Consider the following 20599-nt stretch of genomic DNA (forward strand, 5'->3'; position numbering starts at 1 on the left):
CCAGACATGGTAAAGTTTTCGGCAGGTACGCGAGATGGAATCTACAGCAGGCCCCTTCCCACCTGTATGGGACTTTGGTTTCCATATTAAACCTGGTGGCCTCGGATTCAACAGGCAGCCCAGTCAGTGGCTGATTTGGGTGAGACAGAGCATCTGTGCACTGGGTGCAATATCTGAGTAGTAGAAGAAGCAGAGCTGCTTCCAGTAGTTAAAACCAAGAGGCCTCCTGTGCCAAGGTGCCACCAGTCCTCAGCTGGGCCCATAAGGGTGTCGTGAAAACAAATGTTTAACAATCTTATTTGGGCTGGGGTCCAATTTGCGGAGATCGACTGCCAATGACAGTGTGGAACATAGAGGATTTCATTGCTTCCGATAGCAAAAAGAAGCCCCTCGGGTGTCTCGGGCCACAGTGACAAAAAACACAAAGACAGAAGACTTGACTTTGGCTCAGTTCATGGCGTGACGAAGGATGTTAGTCCCCCTAGGGCCCTCAGAAGGGACCAGAGGCCCTTTGTAGAGTTGACAATATTCTGGTCCCAGAAAAATGTCCAGGGAGGGTTATGGCACTTGTTGATACAGGGGCAGAAACATCAATTATCTACAGAGATTCGACTAAATTTGATGGAGATGGAGTGATGATGGGTGGTTTTGGGGGACAGACTATTCCTGTCAGCCGAACATGGGTGAAACTGGGGGTTGGGCGTCTCCCACCATGGGAGTATAAGGTGTCTGTTGCCCCAGTCCAGGAATACATCCTGAGTATTATTATACATTATATACATCCATAAATATTCTATGAGGTCTGGCTCTCCAGACACGTGCACTCATGTAAGGCAGTATAGACTCCAGGGTGGGCAAGATGAAACATCACAGACCGTGCGTTCTCCAGAAACCCACAGCACCTACAGAAGCTCGTGTTTCCCTCTTGCTGGTTGTCAGGGATGTAGCAGTGATTTTGTTGTTGCTTCCATTGGGATGTGATGATGTTGCAGTCTTGGGAACTGGATTTCCTAGCAGAAGGGTTTGGATTATTTTCTCTCCTTTCTCAAAAACTTCTGCTGTGTTGCCCCACACGATAACGTCATCAATGTATTGCAGGTGCTCAGGGGCTCCAATTGCTCCAGTGCAGTCTGAACATCAGTTTAATGTTCCAGGTCATTAAATCCACACTGAGAAGTTCTGTGGGATGCTGGCCACCAGAGTGGGCTTCCAGGAGCAGGCTGTGGGCTCAGCACGGCTGGCAATGCATTACTTACATGGGAGCTTTTGTTCTGGCTTGAGCTCTGTGGCTGTGCTTAGTCTGCACAGACAGCAGTTTTTGTATCAGGTTTTGTTTGTAGATGACAGCAGGTAGTGCATGATACGTGTTGTAAACACCATCTGTTATGGGGAGGTTTTGGGGTAGGAACATTCCATTCAGCACTGTTGGATCTGTTTTCTGGCTGCCTCCAGCTGCTTGGGGGCACACTTTGGGCTTTTCTCCCTGCAGCCTCTGCAGATGGATGCGGTGTTTCCATGGGGAGCAGACAGTGTCTGGGTTTGGTTCTGCTTTTTTGCTCGGACTTAACTTCAAGGAAAACAGGATGGTGATACAGGATGGGGAGAGGGGTGGAGAATTGAGAAGGACCTTTAGTTTCCTGAGGCTGAGGGCGCACATGGCTGTGGCTGCTGCAGAGCATGTTGCAAAGGGCCTTCTATCAACACTTCTGGGTCAGCCTTAGAAGGCTTTCTCTGGTTGGAGAAACAGCTTGTGCTGAACAGTGAGGAGGCCCAGCATGGCTGGGGATGTCTTTTCTGCCTGTCCCACACAAACCCTCATTAGGGCTGAAAAGAACGTGCCTTCTCTTCTTTGTGGAGCTGGGGGTTGTTCTGCATGCAGGTCATGTTTTGATGGTCTAACAAGGGAACAAGCAGCTGGGTGCAAGGACTAGCACTAGCAGCCCACAGGATTTAATAGTGGAAGGTCTCAATGGTAATAGATGGAACTACTGAACCAGTAGTGAGCCAGGAGTTGGGCACCCTGCAGTGGCTGGTGCTGCTGTTCCCCAGGCCAGCAGTGGCTGCAGTCACTGGCACTCTGATTTCCCAAGCACGGTGCTGTCATGTTTTTTTCTGTTCAGATTTGGGCCCACTTGCAGTTGTTTTTATAACTTCTCTTATTGCAGCTCACCCTACTTTCATTGGCTTCTGCCATAGCTGCACCCAGCAGCCTCCCTGTGCCAGCAGCACTAAGGAGTAGCATTGGTCACCAGAGAGAACCCGGCTTTGTTAGTCTGCTGCCACAGCCTGGAGCCAGCTAAGCCAAGGCAGAGCCAGCCCTGGCAAGCCCAGGTAGCTCAGGGGGACTCTGCTGCCAGGCTGGGACCAATCTGAGGCTGTGCAGGAATGGCAGGAGTCAGATTGACAGGGCTGCAGCTTGGAAAATAACCAAAAAACTGAAGAGCTCCAGCACTGTTGGAAAGGAGACAAGGTGACCCTCACCAATGGGGGGATCCTCTGAACTAGGGGGGTTCAGCCCAGCCCTGCTGCCCTTGGAAGTCACCTGAAAGCTCTGCCTCTGCCCTGCCTGCTGGCAGTGAGTACCAGAGCTGTGTGCAGGGGAACAGAACCGATGCAGCCTGCTGGTCCATGCAGCTGCCTCCAGGTGCAGGTTTGGAGGCTGGGGCAGCTGGAGCAGCAGCAGGACTGGGCTGCCTGCTTGCTTTGTCCGCTTGTTTCTGCCCTTTTCAGCTCTTGGATTTGAGGGAGGTGTAGTATGTGAGTTTATCATCACATGTGACTGACCTCCTTCCATGAGAACAGTGCAGAGATGTCTGATTTTTCGCCTTGCACACAACAAAACAGCCAAGTGAGTGCTACTGAACACCTTCCCATCCTGCTTGACTGTCTTCTGCCCTCCTGGTGAAGGGAGAGCTCTCAGGACAGTTGACAGTGGTGAGCATTGTTGGGAACGGAAAGCAATGAGCTTTGAACCTCAGCATTTTCTTATTCCTCTTGTGCCTCGTGATGCTCAGCGATGCACGAGAGGTATGATGTGGAGAGGGCTGAAAGCTGTCACCACAGCCCTGGTCTGAGCGAGAGCAGCTAGTTCTGTAGACAGGTTTCATCCCTGGCAACATTTTGGATCACCAGCAAAGCAGGCCTGTGGAGAGGTCCTTTCCTCCTGCCCTGCCCTTGTTTCACACAGGCATGAAGCTGCTTGGGCCAGCAGTGAGTTCAGGTCTTCAGGCTTGGTTGAGCACGGAGCTCGGAGCCTGGCAGCCTGTCAGTTTCCTGCAGCACTTTTCTCTTCATTGCTTTTTTGCAATTTGTTCTGCAGGTGATCGTGCCCATCCTGACAAACAGGAAGAACCATCAGGGCTGGCCACGGGTGGTGTCACAGGACATCATACGTCATGTCCACAGCTTGAAAAGTGCCGTCTTCGTGGTGGTTGGCCAAGTGAAAGGCAAGACCTTGCTGCCTCTTCCAGCAGGCTCGGAGGGAATAGAGAACATTGATCTGGGACATGAGAAATTGTGAGTATCACTGCTTGCTGTCCTCTGGTTATGTTCTACTGATGCGTGTGCTGTGTTCTGGGGAGCCCTCACCAATCGTAGTGGCTCTTACTGATCGCCATTGACTACTACTTATCCAGACTGCCCAGATGAGTGTATTTTGCTCTACCTGTTCTCTTCCTTACAAACTCTGTCTCTGGGGAGCGTGCAGCACTATAAGCAGGCAGGAACAGCTCAGAAAGTGACAAGAAGTTGTGAACACACAGCAAAGCAACAAACTTAATGGAGAAAACAAACTGAACAAAACCTCTGCTGCTTTCCCGTTACCTCTGAATGGGAAGCCAGGGTTCTCCTGCCAGAATTTTTCTGGCTTCAGTTTGCCAGTGCATCCCCTCAGCTGCGCTGCTCAGAAGTTGTTACCCACCTGTTTGTGGTTCATGCTGACTGCTTGGTCAGGGTTATTCTGCCTCCCCTCAAAACTGGATTTGTTATGGAAAGGTACCTGAAAAAACAGCTACAACTTCCTTCAAGTTTCTGAGCTGTTTGTGGTCCCACAGAGAGATTTGAAAACTGTTGCCTACGTCCTCTTGCAGAAGTGGGGTGGCTTACCGGACGCGCACTGCGTTTCCATGAGCACTGTGATAATTTCTGTAGTCTCGAATCTTGGTTAGACCTCCCTGGTGGCTGTTGTGATTCTGAAGCTCATTTTTAGTCCCTGAGGGATGACCCCCAGCAAAACCACCCCAGCATCTCTGGTTAGCACAGCCTGGGGAGGCTGAGCCCCTGCAATAGCTTCAGCAACTGAAGAATCACTATCCAAGTGCTAGTGTTATGTCAGGCAGGGGGCCCACACTGCAACTGGGAGGAACTTCCACTCTGGTCTCCTCAGCGGCCAGCCCAAAACTGGGAATTAAAGGGGTTTGAATTCTGCAGTGCTGTGAAGCTGGCCCAGGACAAGGCAATAAAGCCTGGGCAGCATGTGGTGGCAGATACCTTTGCACACTGTGTCATCCCCATGCCTGGACTGCATTTGCACCCTGTGGGTCCTCAAGAGGTGTGTTAGTGAATGTGATGGGACCAATCACGCCTTGGACTGGACGTGGTGTGGGTGGGATGGCAGGAGGCTGTGCTGCTTCCCAGGCAGGGAGGTGGCCTGTCCTGAACACACCTGCCCACCTACATGGTTTCTTTCTGTATTAAGTGAGTTAATGACAGTGGGTGAGAGCATCTTGCTGCAAGTGTGGCTCTCCAGGCTGGACACTGAGCCCAAATGGATCTGATTGTTTGGGGATGGCGATGTGGAAGCTCTTCCACCATTCCTTTTGTGAATCTTGCTCATAAAAGTGTATTGTTGCCTGGATTGCTGTCGAATTTAACTCATTTTCTCCAGATTGTAATTTAGGTATTGAAGTAACAGCAAGATCTTCATTTCTGATGGTTTTCTGGTTTTGAAACATAAAGCTGGACCTTAATCTATAAAATCTAGCAGGTACAGCTGAATAATGAGCATAAACAAGCAGAAAGCAAAGTTAACCACGCAGTGTGTTATTTTGCAGCCTGGAGCAGATTGACAAATCTCTTGTGCATGCCACGGAGTCAGCTATCATAGACTGGAGCTACCAGATCCAGAGAGCACTGAAGAAAGAGTCCTCAGAGCCTCTCCTGCAAGGCAGTAATCCCAGCCCCAAGGTGGAACTGGAGTTCTGGAAGAACAGGTACCCTGGGCAGCCTGGCTGGAGCACGGTGGGCCATGGTGCCAAACCTGGCTGGTTTGGAAGGAGCCTCGTAGGTGCCTCTAGCAAAGCTGCTTGACCAATTGCAAATGTTGGGCTGCCTTGGATTTGTGTAAGGATTTGAGGCAATGACCACTGCTCCCACACGTAAAATAACCTGATCTGCACAGTTCCTTGAGGTCATGGGGCAGCTGGTTGCGTTTTGACTTAGTCCTGGTGTCACATCTTTAGGGGAGAGTTTTGGAAGTGCTCTCACTGTCTCAGTTCACTAGGAGCCAGCCACAGCTGTAAGAGCTGATGGACACCTCTCTGGATCTTCTCAGCCCAAGTAATTTGTTTGTGAGGTCTAGGAGATGTCCCACTTCCTAAGAAACAGAAATCTGGTTCTCTGCCTTGGAAGAGGTGGTTTCTGTGCCTGAGGCCGATTAGTGCAGCCACTACCACTAAAGTGGTAGTGAAGGCTAATGAAGTTTTCAGCCTTCTCAGAAGCCATCTTTTATTTTTAAAAAGACTACCAACTTGAACAGGCATGTCAACATTTGTTTGTTTTTTTAATTCAGAACTGATTTTCATTGCTGAGCCTCTCCTGGCTGGAATGTAGTAGTCCTCTCAGCCACTCTTGGAGCATGTGTGTCATCGACAGGGATGTGACAGCTCTAGATACCCAATGGAACAACTGATGCTTGCAGATGGGAAGGGGTTTGAGATATTGCTGCCCCTCTATGGCCTCTAGGAGACCCTGCTCCTTGCAGCAAAACCTACAGAGCCTGTCTGCACCACAGCTGAACTGATGAGTTGAGCTGATGCTCGCTCAGTTTGTGAGCTTGTAATGTGTCTTGGTTGTTGCAGGTGTGATGACCTGGAGTGCATTTACAGTCAGCTGAGGACGAGGAAGGTTAGGAACATGATAGAGGTGCTAGAGAGAGTTGAGAGCAGCTACTTACCAGCCTTCAGAGCTATGCTCACGGATGTTGAAGCAGGTGAGATAATGGTGCAGCTTTGATATATCTGTATGAAATGACCTCTGGCCTTTGTTTTACCTAGTTTTACTAGGTTTACTAGTTTTACTGGTTTCAATCCTAATGTGTGGGCTTGGTCCTTAGGAGTCCACTATGACCATGAGGACTGCAACCACATTGCTAGCCCTGTCTTGTGGCAAGACATTTGTCTGCTTGTGCTTTTGTTTCTAAGCTTGGCCAAGCACGATCACGGTTCTGTTGAGCCAGACCATTCCCAGGGGTCAGGGTGAATGGATTTGGGATTTCACTCTACTGTACTAAAGCAATCACAGTAATCCAGCAGGACTCATCCGAACTGATCTGAAACAAGATGTATCTTGAGACTTTATTACATCAGCTCCTGTGGTGTTGATCTGCAAGACTGAAGTTTCAGTACAATAAGGACAATTCTCACAGCCAAGAGAAAGCAGACAGGCCTTAGGTTATTTCCCAAGCTTTGACTGGTGCAGTCCCAACCTCTGTGGAAGGGTAGCAGCATTTTGCACTTTATGATGAAGCCCTTTGGGCATGCTGATTTCAAGGTCACCCCTTTGCAGACCTCATTTAAGGGTTGGCAGTGGAGGTAAGGGTATCTCTTGCTTGAGATCCCTGCCTACCTGCAGCCTTCCAAAGGTAAGTAGCTTTTCTCCTTCGTTTCTGCATCCACAGCTGCTGCACTTGGGCTTCTCATTTGCTGTAGCCAAAACTTTGCCACCCCGCTGTTATTGCAGTACTTTCCATCCCTTTATAGCATTACAAGGGTATTAAATCATTTTTTTTCTTCAATGAGAAGAAAATCCTTACAATGAAGGATTTGTTTCCTCTTGTTATTGAAACAAAGTTCTGCCTTTAACATGCAGCTACGTGAAGATAGCGAGTGAGTTTTGCTTAGGGGAGTTCAGCCAAAAGAAATACTGCAAATTCCCCTCTGCAGTGAAAACCAGCAGCGCCCTGCTGCTCCGCTGCCTGCAGCTCACTGTGAGTGACCCTGCATGTTCATCTTCATCTCAGCTGCTCTGTGGCAAGAGAAAATTATTCAGGCTTTGCCAGCTGTGTTCATGCTGACTGATAATAACACTCTTTACTTCTTCATATGGAAATGTTCCTTCTTTTAAGGACATACTACGGTATGCACAGTGCATGGGCAGTGCAGATCAGTAGGGCTAGAGAAGGACCCAATGTATAAGGAGCCAAGAATTCACTGTCAGTGTATTTAATTCTCTAACAGCCTAATCAAAATAAAAAACATATTTAGTTTTAGTACAGTAACAGCAATACCAACTGGGTAATTGGGACTGTAATTGTTAAATCCCATTACAGCACAGGTCAGATTGGTGGAGTGCTCTTTGTGCTGATGTCTGTGGGTCTGTGCAGGGAGGTCAGTGTTGCTAGTGGGGGTTTCTTCCTTCATCGTGGATTCTGGGGTTATCTTCATATGTATCTGGATACTTCTGTCGCTTCTTGTTGGTCTACAGATGTAATTGCATTGTGATCATATGGTGTCATTCATGTTTATGCTCTGTAGGATTTTTCTCAAAGGTGAAACTACACAGGTGTACAGTGTCAACTTGTGTCTGTGTGGCTGAAGGCTTTGGCTTAACTTGTTGGACAGCTGTGCTGTACTGCCTGGACGAGTGGGACTGTGGTCACCTGTGTTGCTGGCTGCTATAGCTGGAAAAAAGCTCAGGCCAAGACAGGCCCTGCAAGGCTCCTCAGCCTGTGCTGCATGGCAGGGTCTGCAGGCTGCTTGGGGCGATGGCAGCACACATTTACAGCACTCGTTTGCCCACGTCTCATTGAGCAGTTGCAGACCTGGCTTCCGTCTGTGCTGGTTATTGCTGTAGATGAGCAGCGGTCCTGGGCCACCTTCTGCACCTGGGTGTCTCGGTCCACCTTGTGGTCGATGGCTGGTTTGCACCATGTGTAGGTGGGTCTCACCAGCTCTTGTGCTGCTTCACACAGCTTTGAGTGAAGCCCAGGACATTCACCTGCACCTGATGCCCCTCCGGCGCCATTTGGAGGACGTAGAGAGGACTGACTTCAGCGAGGTGCAGCCGCTCCTGCTCCCCCTGCTCCACGTGGTGTGTTTGATCTGGGTCACCTCCAAGCACTACAGCCGGCCTGCACGCATCGTGGTGCTACTGCAGGAGATCTGCAACCTTCTCATCCAGCAGGTGTGTGGCTGTCACGCTGATGCTTCCAAGAGGAAGCTTTCTAAATCTAGTCCCTCTCTCTTCCTCTCTCCCATCCATCCCTGGCAAAATGATTCTTTCAACTTGAAACATTCAGTGCAAGAAGTGACCTCCTGAGTGTGATTTTGCTGTTCCAGGCCGTGGTACACCTATCTCCAGAAGACCTTCTAAAAGGGGAGATGGAGGAGAGTCTGAGCAAGGTGCAGATGGTGCTTGGCATCCTGAATGGATTCAAAGAGGCATTTGAGGACAGAAGGGAAGAACTTCACACCTATTATAAATCAGGCAAAGAAGTGAAGGAGTGGGACTTCCATGCCAAGATGGTGTTTGCAAGGCTGGACAGCTTTCTGAAGAGACTGGAAATGGTGGAGGTGAGAAAATCATTGCAAGCCTTAAGAAGAGCTTTAATGACTTAAGTTCATTTGTTAACACCTTCACTGGGTGCCTGGGGATGGAGTTACTCGCTGTTAGGTCTGCTGGAACTTTGTTTTCCCTCATCCTGCCCAGTAAAATGATTGAGCTACTCAGTTGTGCTTTTCTGTTCAAATTGGTAGGTGTATTTGTTCTTCCAAAGAGTCCCATTGGGCCAAGGGAGTGGGAGTCACTGGGGGCTGTGGATCAAGCAGTGCCATCTCTGAGACCCCCTGTCCTGCTGCTGCTGTCAGAGACACCCACAAGCTGGGTTCTGAGAGGCTGGGAGAGGCTGCCTCTTCCCCATGATTATGTGTGACCTGGGAAGAAGCTCACTGCATCATCCCTTCGTGTCCCGGTGGCTGCCAAGGCAGGGTGCTGTGGCTCAGGGGTGTCCCATCTGCCTATTCAGAGGCAGATTGGGGTTGTTTTTCTCCTCTTGTTCTCTGCAGTGGAACAGAAGGTTTTACTAGTCAAAGTAAGCTGTATATTTTTATGCATTATTTAATTAACTGTACTCAAAATCGTTGTGACTGATGTCTGTTTTAAGGCTCTTCATAATGATGGTTTCCAATAAGATTTGCTGTGCAGTAAACCAAATTATTCTGGTCAGTGTAGAGATGAATGTTAATAGGCATAGAATAACTGCAGGTCATCATGAGGACAATATGAGTGACACAGTAATTATGCACTGTAACTCTGCAAAGACTCTGGGGCACTGTTTGCTCATTGCTTGGTTACTTCGAAAATGGGCTACAGAAAAAAGCCATTATGGAGGGTTTGAGCTGCACATGTACTGACATGATGGCAGAGCTTTGCAAGACTGTCCTACACCCCCAGGGATGGAGAAAGGCTGTACAGTGTGCAGTCAGGTGGAGGAGCTGGAAGGGGGAGAGGAATGAGCTGTAAAATAAAAACAAAGGCACAGCAGCCTATTAATGAGGAAGGCTGCTGTCTCCCTCTCTCTTCTTTTCAAGCAACCCAGTGAGATAAAATGAGGGGCAGAATTTCATGAAGGGTCCAGTTACTCTGGTGCACAGGCAGCCTGTGAGCATGTGCAGAGAGGAGGGCTCTTCCCTTCTTCATCTCACAGTTTTGCTTTTCTTTTCTGCTGTAAAGCTGCTGCCTGGCTGGGGTGGCCCTCTGCACTCTGTAGTCTCAGCGGTGCAGGACGGTTCTCAAAGCTGTGAATATTTAGCTGCCAGAGACCTGCAATATGTAGTTCCCTTGGCTGGAAGCTGTTCCTGATGAGCCTGGCCTTGGCTGGAGCTGCAGTTGCATGGCATCTTCCCCACCTTTGCATGGAGGGAGGCACCAGAGCCTGGCAATGCCTTGGCATAGGTGGGAAGCTCTGGACCAAGGGCTGTCACCCATTCAACAGCCCACGTGGGGTGAAGCTCCCTTGCTGCTTAAGGTTGTCCCTGGAGCTCAGGATGTCTGCCAGTGCATTCCTGTGCTTGGGATCAGCGCGCTCCTGGTCCTCTGAGGAAGACCAACACCGATGCTCACGCATGCCCACCAGGAGTCCTACTGAAAGGGAAGGACAGGGTGGTGGTTGTGCTGCTGCCATATCTGCTGAGGGGAGAATTTCCTGAGAGGTAGCACTATGGGGTCAGGCCTGCTCAGGATGTGGAGGGTGGGAAGGAAAGAGCTCCCCGGCCATCTCAGCAGAGATAGGTCTCACGTTTTGAATCTGCTCCCTAAATAACCTCAGGAGCAGTTTCTCTGCAGGCGCTGTGTTTACAGTGACAGCTTCAGCTCCTGCTGGGCTGTGAGCAGCCAGTGGTGCCCATGACGGGTAAGATCTGGCTCCCTGCTTGTGCTGCTCAGTGTGTGCCTGGGGAGGTTCTTGCGTGTGGCAGCAAGCGCAGCTCCCTGCTGGGACAGCTGTTCTCATTGCCTTCTGTCAGTGTTATAACCTGCGCATGTCTCCTTTGACTTGAAGGGTCTCCTGTCAAATGCCTTGGATCTGATGAAGCTGGAAAAGATTGAGTTCAGTGGATTTAAAGGGAAGGCCCTGGGTCAGAAGGTCCTGGACATGCATGAGGAATTCCAGGAGGCGTACAGGGTCTTTGCAGAGCGAACCTACGACTGCCTCGACCTGACCAATGCGGTAGGTGCAACTGGGAACAGCAACACCACGTGCTTGTTTCCAAAGCACTGATGAAGAACTGGCCCGCATGCACTCTTAATGACTCCTTCCCACCTCTTCCTTCCTTTTGTTGTTCCTTTTGTTTTGTCCTACAGACACATGGGAGCTCCTGCAGGCCCATGCTGGCATATCCTGCCAGTTCAGGACCTTAGACCAGTGCAGCTGGGATGCCTGGATTTCTGTGTGTTTTGCCCAATGTTTTACTCTAAGTGGCACTTGCTAATGTGTATGAACTGTACCATCCACGTTGTTTTGTTTCCCACCTCTCAGTTCCTAGATGGTCAGCTCAGGTAATCCCTGGGGATGCCTTTGCTTGTCTTGCTGCATACATGATGTCTGGTGCTCTTGGTGTTAAAGGATTCTATGTTTAAATAGTCATAGTGCTTTAATTAAAGGATCATTGCCAGTCCTCTGAGTCATGGCTTAGTGAGCATCCAAATCCCAGATGCTCACAGCAGCACAAGCAGGGCACAGCAGGTGAGCCACTGTACTTATGGTCTGCATGGAAACTCAAACTCCTGGCTTTGACACCAAGCCATGTAGCCTGTGCAGGCTGTGAAGGAAGAGTGGGAATGGAATTTCTCATAAGATCTGTGTCGTGATCTCAGCAGGAGAAATCAGAGATCCTCTGCTTGTCACATTTGCTAAATTGAGTTGTCAGGACGTGGTTAGTGCCATGTGCATCCAGAGGAGGGAGTGCTAAAACAAGTGGCCACAGGGTAGCTCAGTGCTGGGAAGCTTCAGTCCCACACTGCTTCATGGTGATCATCCTGCTGGAAGGAGAAGGCAGAGTCCCTCTTCCTGCCTTGCTCTGAGTTGTGCTGGGATGATGGGCAAGTGGGCTGGTGGTGGGATGCAAGGCTGGTGTGTCCGGTGGTAGGGGCTGTACAGCACAATGAGGACAGCTTGCACTTCACCTCCTGTAGTTCCCAGTGGCGTCTCTGCAGTGGGAAGCACAGGCGCCAGTGCTGCCTTGGAGGGTTTTACTTGCAAACTGCTTGCTCTACATCGCTCCTTGTTCAGGATAGAGGACACAAAAAGAGTGGTGGCAGTGGCTTTGCAGGGGCTGACTTGGTTTTTGTGACCCCTTGGCCTCTTGAGTCACACTCCTTCTTTCAGTGCTTGAGTTTTCCACCCTCTGTTACTGTCTGGAGACTTTTTTTTTAGCTAAATTGTGACATCTGGTCTTGCTGAAGCTCACTGATGGCAGAAGTAAAGCTGTTGCCTTGCACTTTGTTTTTCCAGTTAAGAGACACACAGCCTAATTTTTATGTGCTTTATCCAGATTAGAAAGGCCAAAGCCTTGCAGTTTGTCAAGTCCAGCTTTTGATTTTACTTGAAGGAAAAATAAAACAAGATTTTACTCTTCAGCTTCAAAGGGTTTATTACCTTTAATCAGAACAAGGGAAGCAGTGCCGGAAGACAGTGGAAGTTACAGAAATGAACTGTTGAGGTTTGAAAGACCTCTGGAGTTCACCCAGTCCAACCCCCTGCCCAAAGCAGGGTCGACTAGAACAGGATGGTCTCCAAGGGTGGGGACCCCATAATCTCTCTGAGTATTTTCAGTGCTGTTTCACAGCCTCATGGCTCGCTGTTTTGCCTTCCTACAGGATTTTGAGCAAGACGCCTTTGATTTCCAGCAGAAAGTAGAAGACATCGACCGGCGTCTGGGAACTGTTTTCATCCAGGCCTTTGACGATGCCTCAGACTTGGAGCACACCTTCAAGGTTTGTTGTGATAACACTGGCAGCTCTGGGGTCTCTGAGGCTCACCCACAGTCTGTTAAACTGCAGAGCTGGCAGGAGGGTGTTTGCAGATAGCTTTGAAAGTATTTCTGCTCTTTCCATTGAGACACAAACAGATTAATGTGGTTGTTTTCCTTCCCTTTCTTTACCTGCTTGTTCACCTCTGCAGCTGCTGGAGATGTTTGGGAGCCTTTTGGAGCGGCCGGTAATCGCTGCGCATGCTGCTGGCAAATACTCTGACCTCGTCCACATGTTCAGCAGTGCCTTGAGCGATGTTAGGCTGATCTACTCCAGGCACATACGGGCAGAGCGGGAGCTTGGTGAGTAGGGATGCTGAGTAAGGCTGATTTATTAGAGCTGGATGAATTCGGGGGGGGGAAATAATTTGTATTTTCTGGGGAAAGTGAAACTTCTAAGTTACAAAAATGTACAGCCACTGTATCTCCCAGTGCAAATGGAAATGCCTGGGAAATATCTCTGTTCTTAGTATTAAAGCAAAAAACCTACCAGGGTGGGGGGAGACTGTGTGCGCGTGTGCATGTGCACGCGTGAGTGTGTGTGGTATGCAGCTGGGAATGGAGATTCTTACTGGGATTTTCCCCATTAAGGCTGTGACAAGAGTTCTGTTCATCTAACACTGAGCGGGGCTTTGCTCCTGCTTGTGTGCTCCCCAATATGAATGCATGATGTTTCTCTTGTATGCAAAGGAGCGAATTCTTCCTGGGCAAACTCTGCCTCTGTGTCAGCTCCATTTCTAACAAGAGCTGGCTTCCTGATTGATCAGAGCCGTTCTCAGATGCTTGCATTTAAGGGAGAGAGCTGGGAAGTTAACATGGTTTTGTGCAGACGAGTTGCTTTTCATGTGTTTTTGAGGTTAGAAGGGCTGTGTTCAGTCAATTGCAGTTTCAATGTTCCCCCCAGGCTTCCCTGCTGTGCATAAGAACATGCCACCAGTAGCTGGAGCCCTGCGCTGGGCTCAGGAGCTGCGAGCGCGGATCCAGGCACAGTTTGGTCACCTCAGGCACATCACACATCTGTGCGTGGCTGTTCAGCTAAGTTGTTTCATGACTATCTTGGTGTCTTTTCTCTAATCAATCTGATTTTCTTTCTGTACCGAACATCATGCGATGCTTATAGTTTGAAATATTTCTTAGTTGAAGAGGAGTGAAATGGTAGCACTGCCTCTTCAGCTTGCCAGGAGTTGCTTTTTAAGGAACTCGTTAGCTGAATTTGTTTGGAAGTGGTTAATAGGCACAGTAGTGGTTAATGGGCTTTTGAGCTGTGGTTCTAGGTTGCAATTACAAGACACACTGGAACCTTTTTCCCTACAACTCACTCTGTGTGTGCTCCAGTACCTCCCTGGGAGCAGCCCAGGCCTAGGCTACAAAGCCCTGATTCTGCCCAGTGGAGGGCAGAGAGATGCTGGGCCGGACTCCGCTGGGCTGGGTTGGTGGAGGGGAGTTTCAGGTTGGTGAACACATGAAGACTTGTCCTGGGCACTGACAGAAAACAACTTGCTCAACACCAAACAAGGGAGCGATCTCACACAACCAAGGAAAGAAACTATGCTGAGATATTTTTCACCCCAAATTTTGTTCTTGTGGGTCATCTTGGAGAGAGGCGGTCTTGCACTTGCACTGCTACACCTAGTGGCACTGTGTGCAGACTTCAACATTCCTGAAACAATGCATAAAAGCCCCATAAGTAAACCTGCGTTGGACCTAGGATAATTGAAGGTACCCTGGAAATTGTCTTGTGGCTCACCGGAACAGCTTTACTTGAGGCTGAGTAAATGAATCCAGGTTTTTAATGTGCTTGTCCAAACTAAGCCATCTCCATCACTGTCTAATATTTGTGGTCTTCTCTCACCTTCATTACCACTGTGAGTCTTTAAGTGCAAGTTGTTCTGCAACAATAAAGACATCTCTGTGGTGAGACAGGCTCTTGGACCATCCCCAGCAGAGCACCCAAGTTAGCACACGTGTTTTGTTTGAATCCAAATGGTGAAGTTTGTAATCCATGAAGAAGGACCTGGATCTGCATTTCACATTGATTTTCTTTCCTCTGTTTGGAGTGGTTAATAATGTGCCTGCAGCAGTGGTGATGTGATTCTGTTTCCTACAGTGCAACTCGAAAGAAGGAAAGGATTAAAATAGAAGGAAGTTGGTTTTGCTGGGGCTTGCACAATGCTTGTCCAGCAGTGACCTCTCAAGTGCTCCCTGTGCTTTCAGCTGAACTTGCAGTAGATACCAGTTGCCCTTTGAGCTCTCTGAGAATTTGCTAGGTTTTAAATGAATCTAGTTTTTATCAAAACATTCTCCAAAATCAACAACTTTTCAAGAAGTCTTGAACCTGGGATAAAATTCTTATCAGCATTACTTTGGTTGGCTGCCTCCATGGTGGCTGGGGTTCTGCCTCCTGCACTGTGGGGTGCTCTTCCCCACTCCCATGGTTCGAGGGACACAAATCTGGCACTACAAATAGCTGTGTCCAACAGGAGCCATGTGCTGCTTCTTTCTGAGCCTCTTTGGTCTTAGAAAGTGGTGTCTGGTGAGCAGAAAGTTGCCATGCTCTGCGCAAGTGCAGCGTGTGAAACTGGGAGTGTTGGACGTGTTAAAGAGGCCAGTCTTCCTCCAGCTGCACTGATACCTTCTTCCCCTCTGGTGTGTGGTTCCTGTTTTGCAGTTTGCCAAAAAAACACTTGAGAGGGGTTGTCCAAGCCCCACTCACTCTTTACGGAGCAAAACACTTTGGGGTGATGTGGTGGGGTGAAATGGTCCCCAGTCATCTACAATCTGTCCAACAAAACGGGAGGATGAGCTTATGAACTTAGGAAGGGGTAAATACAGACTGCAGCCTTGCAGAACTACATATAATGCTGAGTTTGTCTGTTTTGCTACCAGCTGCCTGGACTCTACTGAAGGAAGAAGGGTGTTGGAGAGGTATGAAGAAATGCTCCAGTTGCTTGACAGGTGAGCGGCGGTGCAGGCAGGACTGTAACTGTACAAAATGATGTTCTCCTCCATGCCACCTACCACTGTACTTGCCAGTTCAAGGCCTAGGAATGTTCCTTTCTAAGCCAGAGAGGGTCTTCTGATGAGAGAAGAGGAGGAATCCTTTTGCTGTGTGCCACAATCTTTTTGTGATGCCTTGCAGTGAGAAGCTTTCCTGGGAGGAGCCTAGCAGAAGCACTGGTACAAGTTACTACTGGGTGTAGAAGTTGCTGTGGTTGACAATCTGGATTGACCAGAAGTTGAGCTGTTGTTGTTCATTCCCAAAGTGTATCTACACTGCCTGTGATGTGCGTTTTCCACAACTCACAGTGGAATTTATTATCACAGACTTGGTATCTTACAGTTTGATGTTAAATCTGATCTGGTCGCTCTGGGCTTTCCCTTGTGAAGTGACACCTCCCCAGCCAGGATTCATCTCTGCAGGGTCTTCTCTTTCTTGGTCAGCAGTGCAGGTAGCCGAGACACAGGAAACACAGGGCAGGTGGAGGCAGCCTTGGTCCTGATATTCAACCCCCCCAAAAAAGCCACTGAGTAATCATGATGCATCCTTTCAGAAGGGAGCAGACCAATGGGCAGATCCTGGGTGACTTTGACAGAGTTGTTTTCTGGGTGATGTTCTCCAGAGCTCTCAGGTGACAACATGATTCAGAAGAGACTTTGCTGTTTGGGTGGTTGTTACCATCCTTGTCATGTGAGCTAATAGGACCCCGCTTCAGTCTTCAGAGGTGTCACTGAGTTCTCCAAGAACTGGATCTCCATAAGGCTGATGGTTTCTCACTTCTCTAAGATAAGTGAATGCAATGGTATCCAGCCCAGGGTTTGTATGGGTGTAGACTCCTGTCCTGCTTAGAAACATTGGAAATGCCCAGCAGTTGCTTACCAGTTACTTCTAGCCAAATGCCTTAGAAGTCTGTCTCCAAATCAGTATCCTCTGCTAAAAGTGGTACTTAAGTGCTGTTTGTCCTCCCGATTTGATACTGTCTCTGTTGCTTTGGGTGTTTGTCTTCAGAATCGAGTTAATTGTGGAAATGATGTGAAAGGCTTTTCTCATCCTTTATGTTCAACTTTCAGAAGTGGGCTTGGCTTCGTCTGCTTATACACCTGTCAGCTGGCTAAATAGCTACGTGATGAATGTGTGGTTTTTTCCTGCAGGTATCAAGAAAAACTGTACATAACCTGGTCCCAGACAGTCTCTGAGAAGTCCCAGTACAACCTCACTCAGCCGCTCGTCCGGCGAGAACCAGAAACCAAACTGCTCACAGTCAATTTTGATCCCCAGGTAAAAACTGCTGCCAGCTACCCTTCCTGCCTGTCTGCAGGCATCTCTTCCTGCTGGGCTTTTTTTTTTTTCTCACTGGGCTCCACTATAGGAAGGTGATTGGGTGGATTTGGTATTAGATCTGTTCTGCTGACATCTGTGGATCCCCTTCTATGATGAGTAACATGAGTATACGACTTTGTTTCATCTGTCTCCTGAGAAAATAACAGGATTGAGGTTTTAGCAGAGCTGATTCTAGTGAAAATCAGTTGTGGGATGTAGCAGGGCACACAGATGCTTAAGCATCTCCAGATTAGACTTGGTGCTGGTGTGAAGAGTGCTGGAGCTTGAGATCCAGTGTTTGGTTTGTGTTATGTGTATATGAACTCTGGGCTACCCAAAAGGGTATAGTATAAGCCAGGAAAGGTTCATTTTGTTACAACAGTATTGTGGCTGTTAGATTCTTTTATTGAACTGCATGAGGCTTGGAACAGATTTAGGGTATTTTTCCAGTACCCTAAGATTTCTTCTAAAGCCTGTCTTGAGCACGGACAGACCATTCACCTCGCCCAAGGTAGAGTCTGGGGTCCAAACCATCGCAGCGCATAGATGGACTGAGATTTTTCTGGGGCCTGGTGCGAGCCAGTAACTGGGAAATGTAAAAGTGTCATTTAATGGGAGAAACTAACTCAGGGTCCTGGGGTGCATTGGCACCAAAACCTTCCCACTTTCCTGGGTCTGCTGCAGTTTTAGTGTTTAGATTTTACAGCTCGTTCAGACTTGGCCCTCAGTCAAAGGATTTGTCTATCTCCTTGGAACCTCCTTTCTAAGTTGGGAGCCAAGTGGCCTCAGGATGTTTTTTACCCTTCACCTTGGAGTTTGGAGCCTGTGATGTACTGAGCATGCCTGCTCTCATCTCCTGTGCCAGTCTTCAAGTACTGCTGCTCTTCTGTTCTTTGCTTCCCACAATCAGGACAGTCTGATTCCCTGGGTGCCAGTTAAGCTCCTTCATTCCCTCCAGGGTGGATGGGAGCACCTCGCTTTGCCTCAAGGCATGTATTTGTAACCCTCCAGAAGAGTCTTTGAGAGCTCTCCTCTCTTGGAAGAAGAGGAAAGGAGGACTATGTTTTCAACCCCATGTTGGGCACATCCCAGACCCAGACAAAGAAGAAGGGAGGGGAACTTGTCTGTGTCTCACTTGCCCTCTTGCCCCTTCAGCCCTCCCAACATGTGCAGTTCCTGGAGCACTTTACCATACTAGCTACAAAATACAATGAAGATTTTTAGTCTTAAAAGTCACATATTATGCTGGAAGATCTTACTGTTCCCTGCACTGCAGGCTTGCATTTATACTGGGTTTACAACTGAGTAAAACTCATTAATCCCGACAGTCACTACTCCAACTGGGGTGGGGAGAGGTATCTGGAAGGCTTTGCTGGTAGGTGGGCACCCTAAGATGGAAGGACTTGACTTGCTAGGTTTGGGCCATGGTGTTTGTTTTTTATGCCAGTCATCTCCAGTTAACCAACAGAACTGGAGTCTGATCCATCTTTCCCTTAAATAACTGCTAAGCTCTTAGACAAGAATACTGCTGAAAAAGTATTGGTGAGGATGGCTAAAAGAACCAGAGTTCATCGTGGCTTTTAAGGGCTGCCTGGAGTTTACTTGCTTGGTAGTTACCAGAGCTGCCTGTCTTTGATTGGAAAGAGAACTGGTGACAGAGATCAGTGGAAGACAGACAGAGAACAGACTTGGAAGTGTCCGGATGCTTTTCAGAACATGTTGATTTATTAACAAAATAGCAGGCAAACCCTGAAACGTTCAGACATTGGAGAGTGTATGCTGGGTGAATGGAGAGGATTGCTCTGTGTTCAGCTCTCTGCCTTGGTTTTCCAGTTGGTTTCAGTGCTGAGAGAGGTGAGCTACTTGTCTGGCAGCCAGATGGGAAGCATCCCACCAACAGCAGCAGAAATCTATTCCTCCAAGGAGTCGTACCGACAGATGGTGGCCAGTTTGGAGCTAATGGTGAACAGATACAACAAGATCCTGAAGACAGTCCTGGAGGTTGAATACCCTCTAATACAGGAGCAGCTGCGGGATATTGATTTCAAGCTGAAAGAGGCAGAGGAAACATTGAACTGGAAGATGGAGGGTAAGCTAGCTAAGCACTGGGTAGTGTGAGCTCAGACACTTGGGTCTTGTCACATTCCCCCGTGTACCCAATGTCTGTCACTGGCTCCCAGCTGCACTTCTCAGCCCGCAGCACAACAAGGGGTGGTGAGGTGAAGAGCAGCCCCCAGCTTGCCTGCTGCTCTTCCTGTTCCCTTACTGTGCTAGCCTGGTAGATGGGATCCTGCTCCCTTTGGATTCAGCCTGGAGAACACCAGATTTGGGTTTGTAAAAGCTGGCAAGGCTGAGGTTGAAGCATCTTTTGTTGCCTGTGCTGACCACCCAGTGCTAGTCCAGGCAGCCCGTGTCAGGCTGTGTGCCTGTGTACCTGGGGCACTGCTTTCTCCCAGTTTACAGAGAGTGGGGACCTTTGGCCCAGCCGTCTGGCACTGGAGTGAGCTTCTCCCAGGGAGAGGCAGAGCCACCTCGATAGCTTTTCCTTAAGGATGAAGTGCTGCAGCTGGAGTTGGGTATTGCGTGACTTTGGGATGATTTAAGTAGTGTTCTTGCTTGATCAGTTTTATCTGCAAGGCAAAGCAGAGGAAAACAGTTTGTTTCCTCTTGGTGAAAGCAAACTGCTCACTGGTGGAATATATATTTCTGTCATCAGGCTTGTGGTATGAACAGGAACAAATGTCCTCCCTTGAGAACATGCAAAGCAGAAGTGCTCATGCTGAAAAGCTCTATTCAGAGAGCTCCATTGCACAGTAAAGATGGAGGGATTTTCCTGCAGACGAGTCTGAAGTTCTCTGCATCTAAATGTAACCCTGGCTGGTGCCTGAGGCCATGTTGTGGGTGCAAAGTCCCTGCTCCAGTCATGGTGACAGGGTTGCTTAGCCTGCTAACTGTGCTGTGGTGTGTTGGGGTAGGATGGGGCTCACAGTGGCTCGAGGCAGGAAGCTGCTGTCGGATGACATGGTCAGTCTTGCAAGCAGTGATGGGTGAGAAATATATGAGACCTTAGGAAAAAGATGTCAGAGGCTAATCTTAAAGGTATGTGAGAGATTGCTCAGCAGCTCTGAAAACACAGTCAGATGTTAATGTTAATGTCAGATGTTAATAAGATGGCTATCTTATTTCTGGCCAGGTGTCTGGGACCGCATCTCCATGGTGATGGATGGTGTCCATGACCTTGAGCAGAGGATACAGAAAGCCAAAAGCAACGTTGAGGAGATCCAGAGCTTTGTGCGATCATGGGGGTCACCCATATTTGAGAGGAAGGATGGAAAGAAGGAATCACTGCTGAACCTGGAGGACTGCCAGGACCGTCTGGAGAAGCGTTACAGCCTGGTCCGAGAGTCAGGGCTGAGGATTCATTCACTGATGAAGGTAAGGGGGGCAGATCCCCAGGAATGTGTTGTCACTGTAGTTTCTCTGTGTTTCTCCCCTCTTTTGAAGTTATCCATAGCTATTTCACCTTAAAATTAACTCT

General features: G+C 48.7%; 1 protein-coding gene across 1 annotated transcript in view; it reads left to right on the forward strand.

The window, feature by feature from the left end:
* Positions 1 to 20599, forward strand: part of DNAH9 (dynein axonemal heavy chain 9) — a 182861-nt gene that overhangs the window by 2983 nt on the left and 159279 nt on the right. The window contains exons 2-14 of the mRNA XM_048965517.1: positions 3320 to 3516; positions 5052 to 5210; positions 6078 to 6208; positions 8189 to 8400; positions 8556 to 8789; positions 10775 to 10942; positions 12592 to 12708; positions 12896 to 13046; positions 13648 to 13762; positions 15630 to 15698; positions 16893 to 17019; positions 18895 to 19150; positions 20255 to 20496. Of these exons, the coding sequence (XP_048821474.1) occupies positions 3320 to 3516; positions 5052 to 5210; positions 6078 to 6208; positions 8189 to 8400; positions 8556 to 8789; positions 10775 to 10942; positions 12592 to 12708; positions 12896 to 13046; positions 13648 to 13762; positions 15630 to 15698; positions 16893 to 17019; positions 18895 to 19150; positions 20255 to 20496 (2178 nt within the window). The remainder of the gene's footprint in view (positions 1 to 3319; positions 3517 to 5051; positions 5211 to 6077; positions 6209 to 8188; positions 8401 to 8555; positions 8790 to 10774; positions 10943 to 12591; positions 12709 to 12895; positions 13047 to 13647; positions 13763 to 15629; positions 15699 to 16892; positions 17020 to 18894; positions 19151 to 20254; positions 20497 to 20599) is intronic.

Source organism: Lagopus muta, chromosome 18 (assembly GCF_023343835.1).
Source record: "Lagopus muta isolate bLagMut1 chromosome 18, bLagMut1 primary, whole genome shotgun sequence".
NCBI lineage: Eukaryota > Metazoa > Chordata > Aves > Galliformes > Phasianidae > Lagopus > Lagopus muta.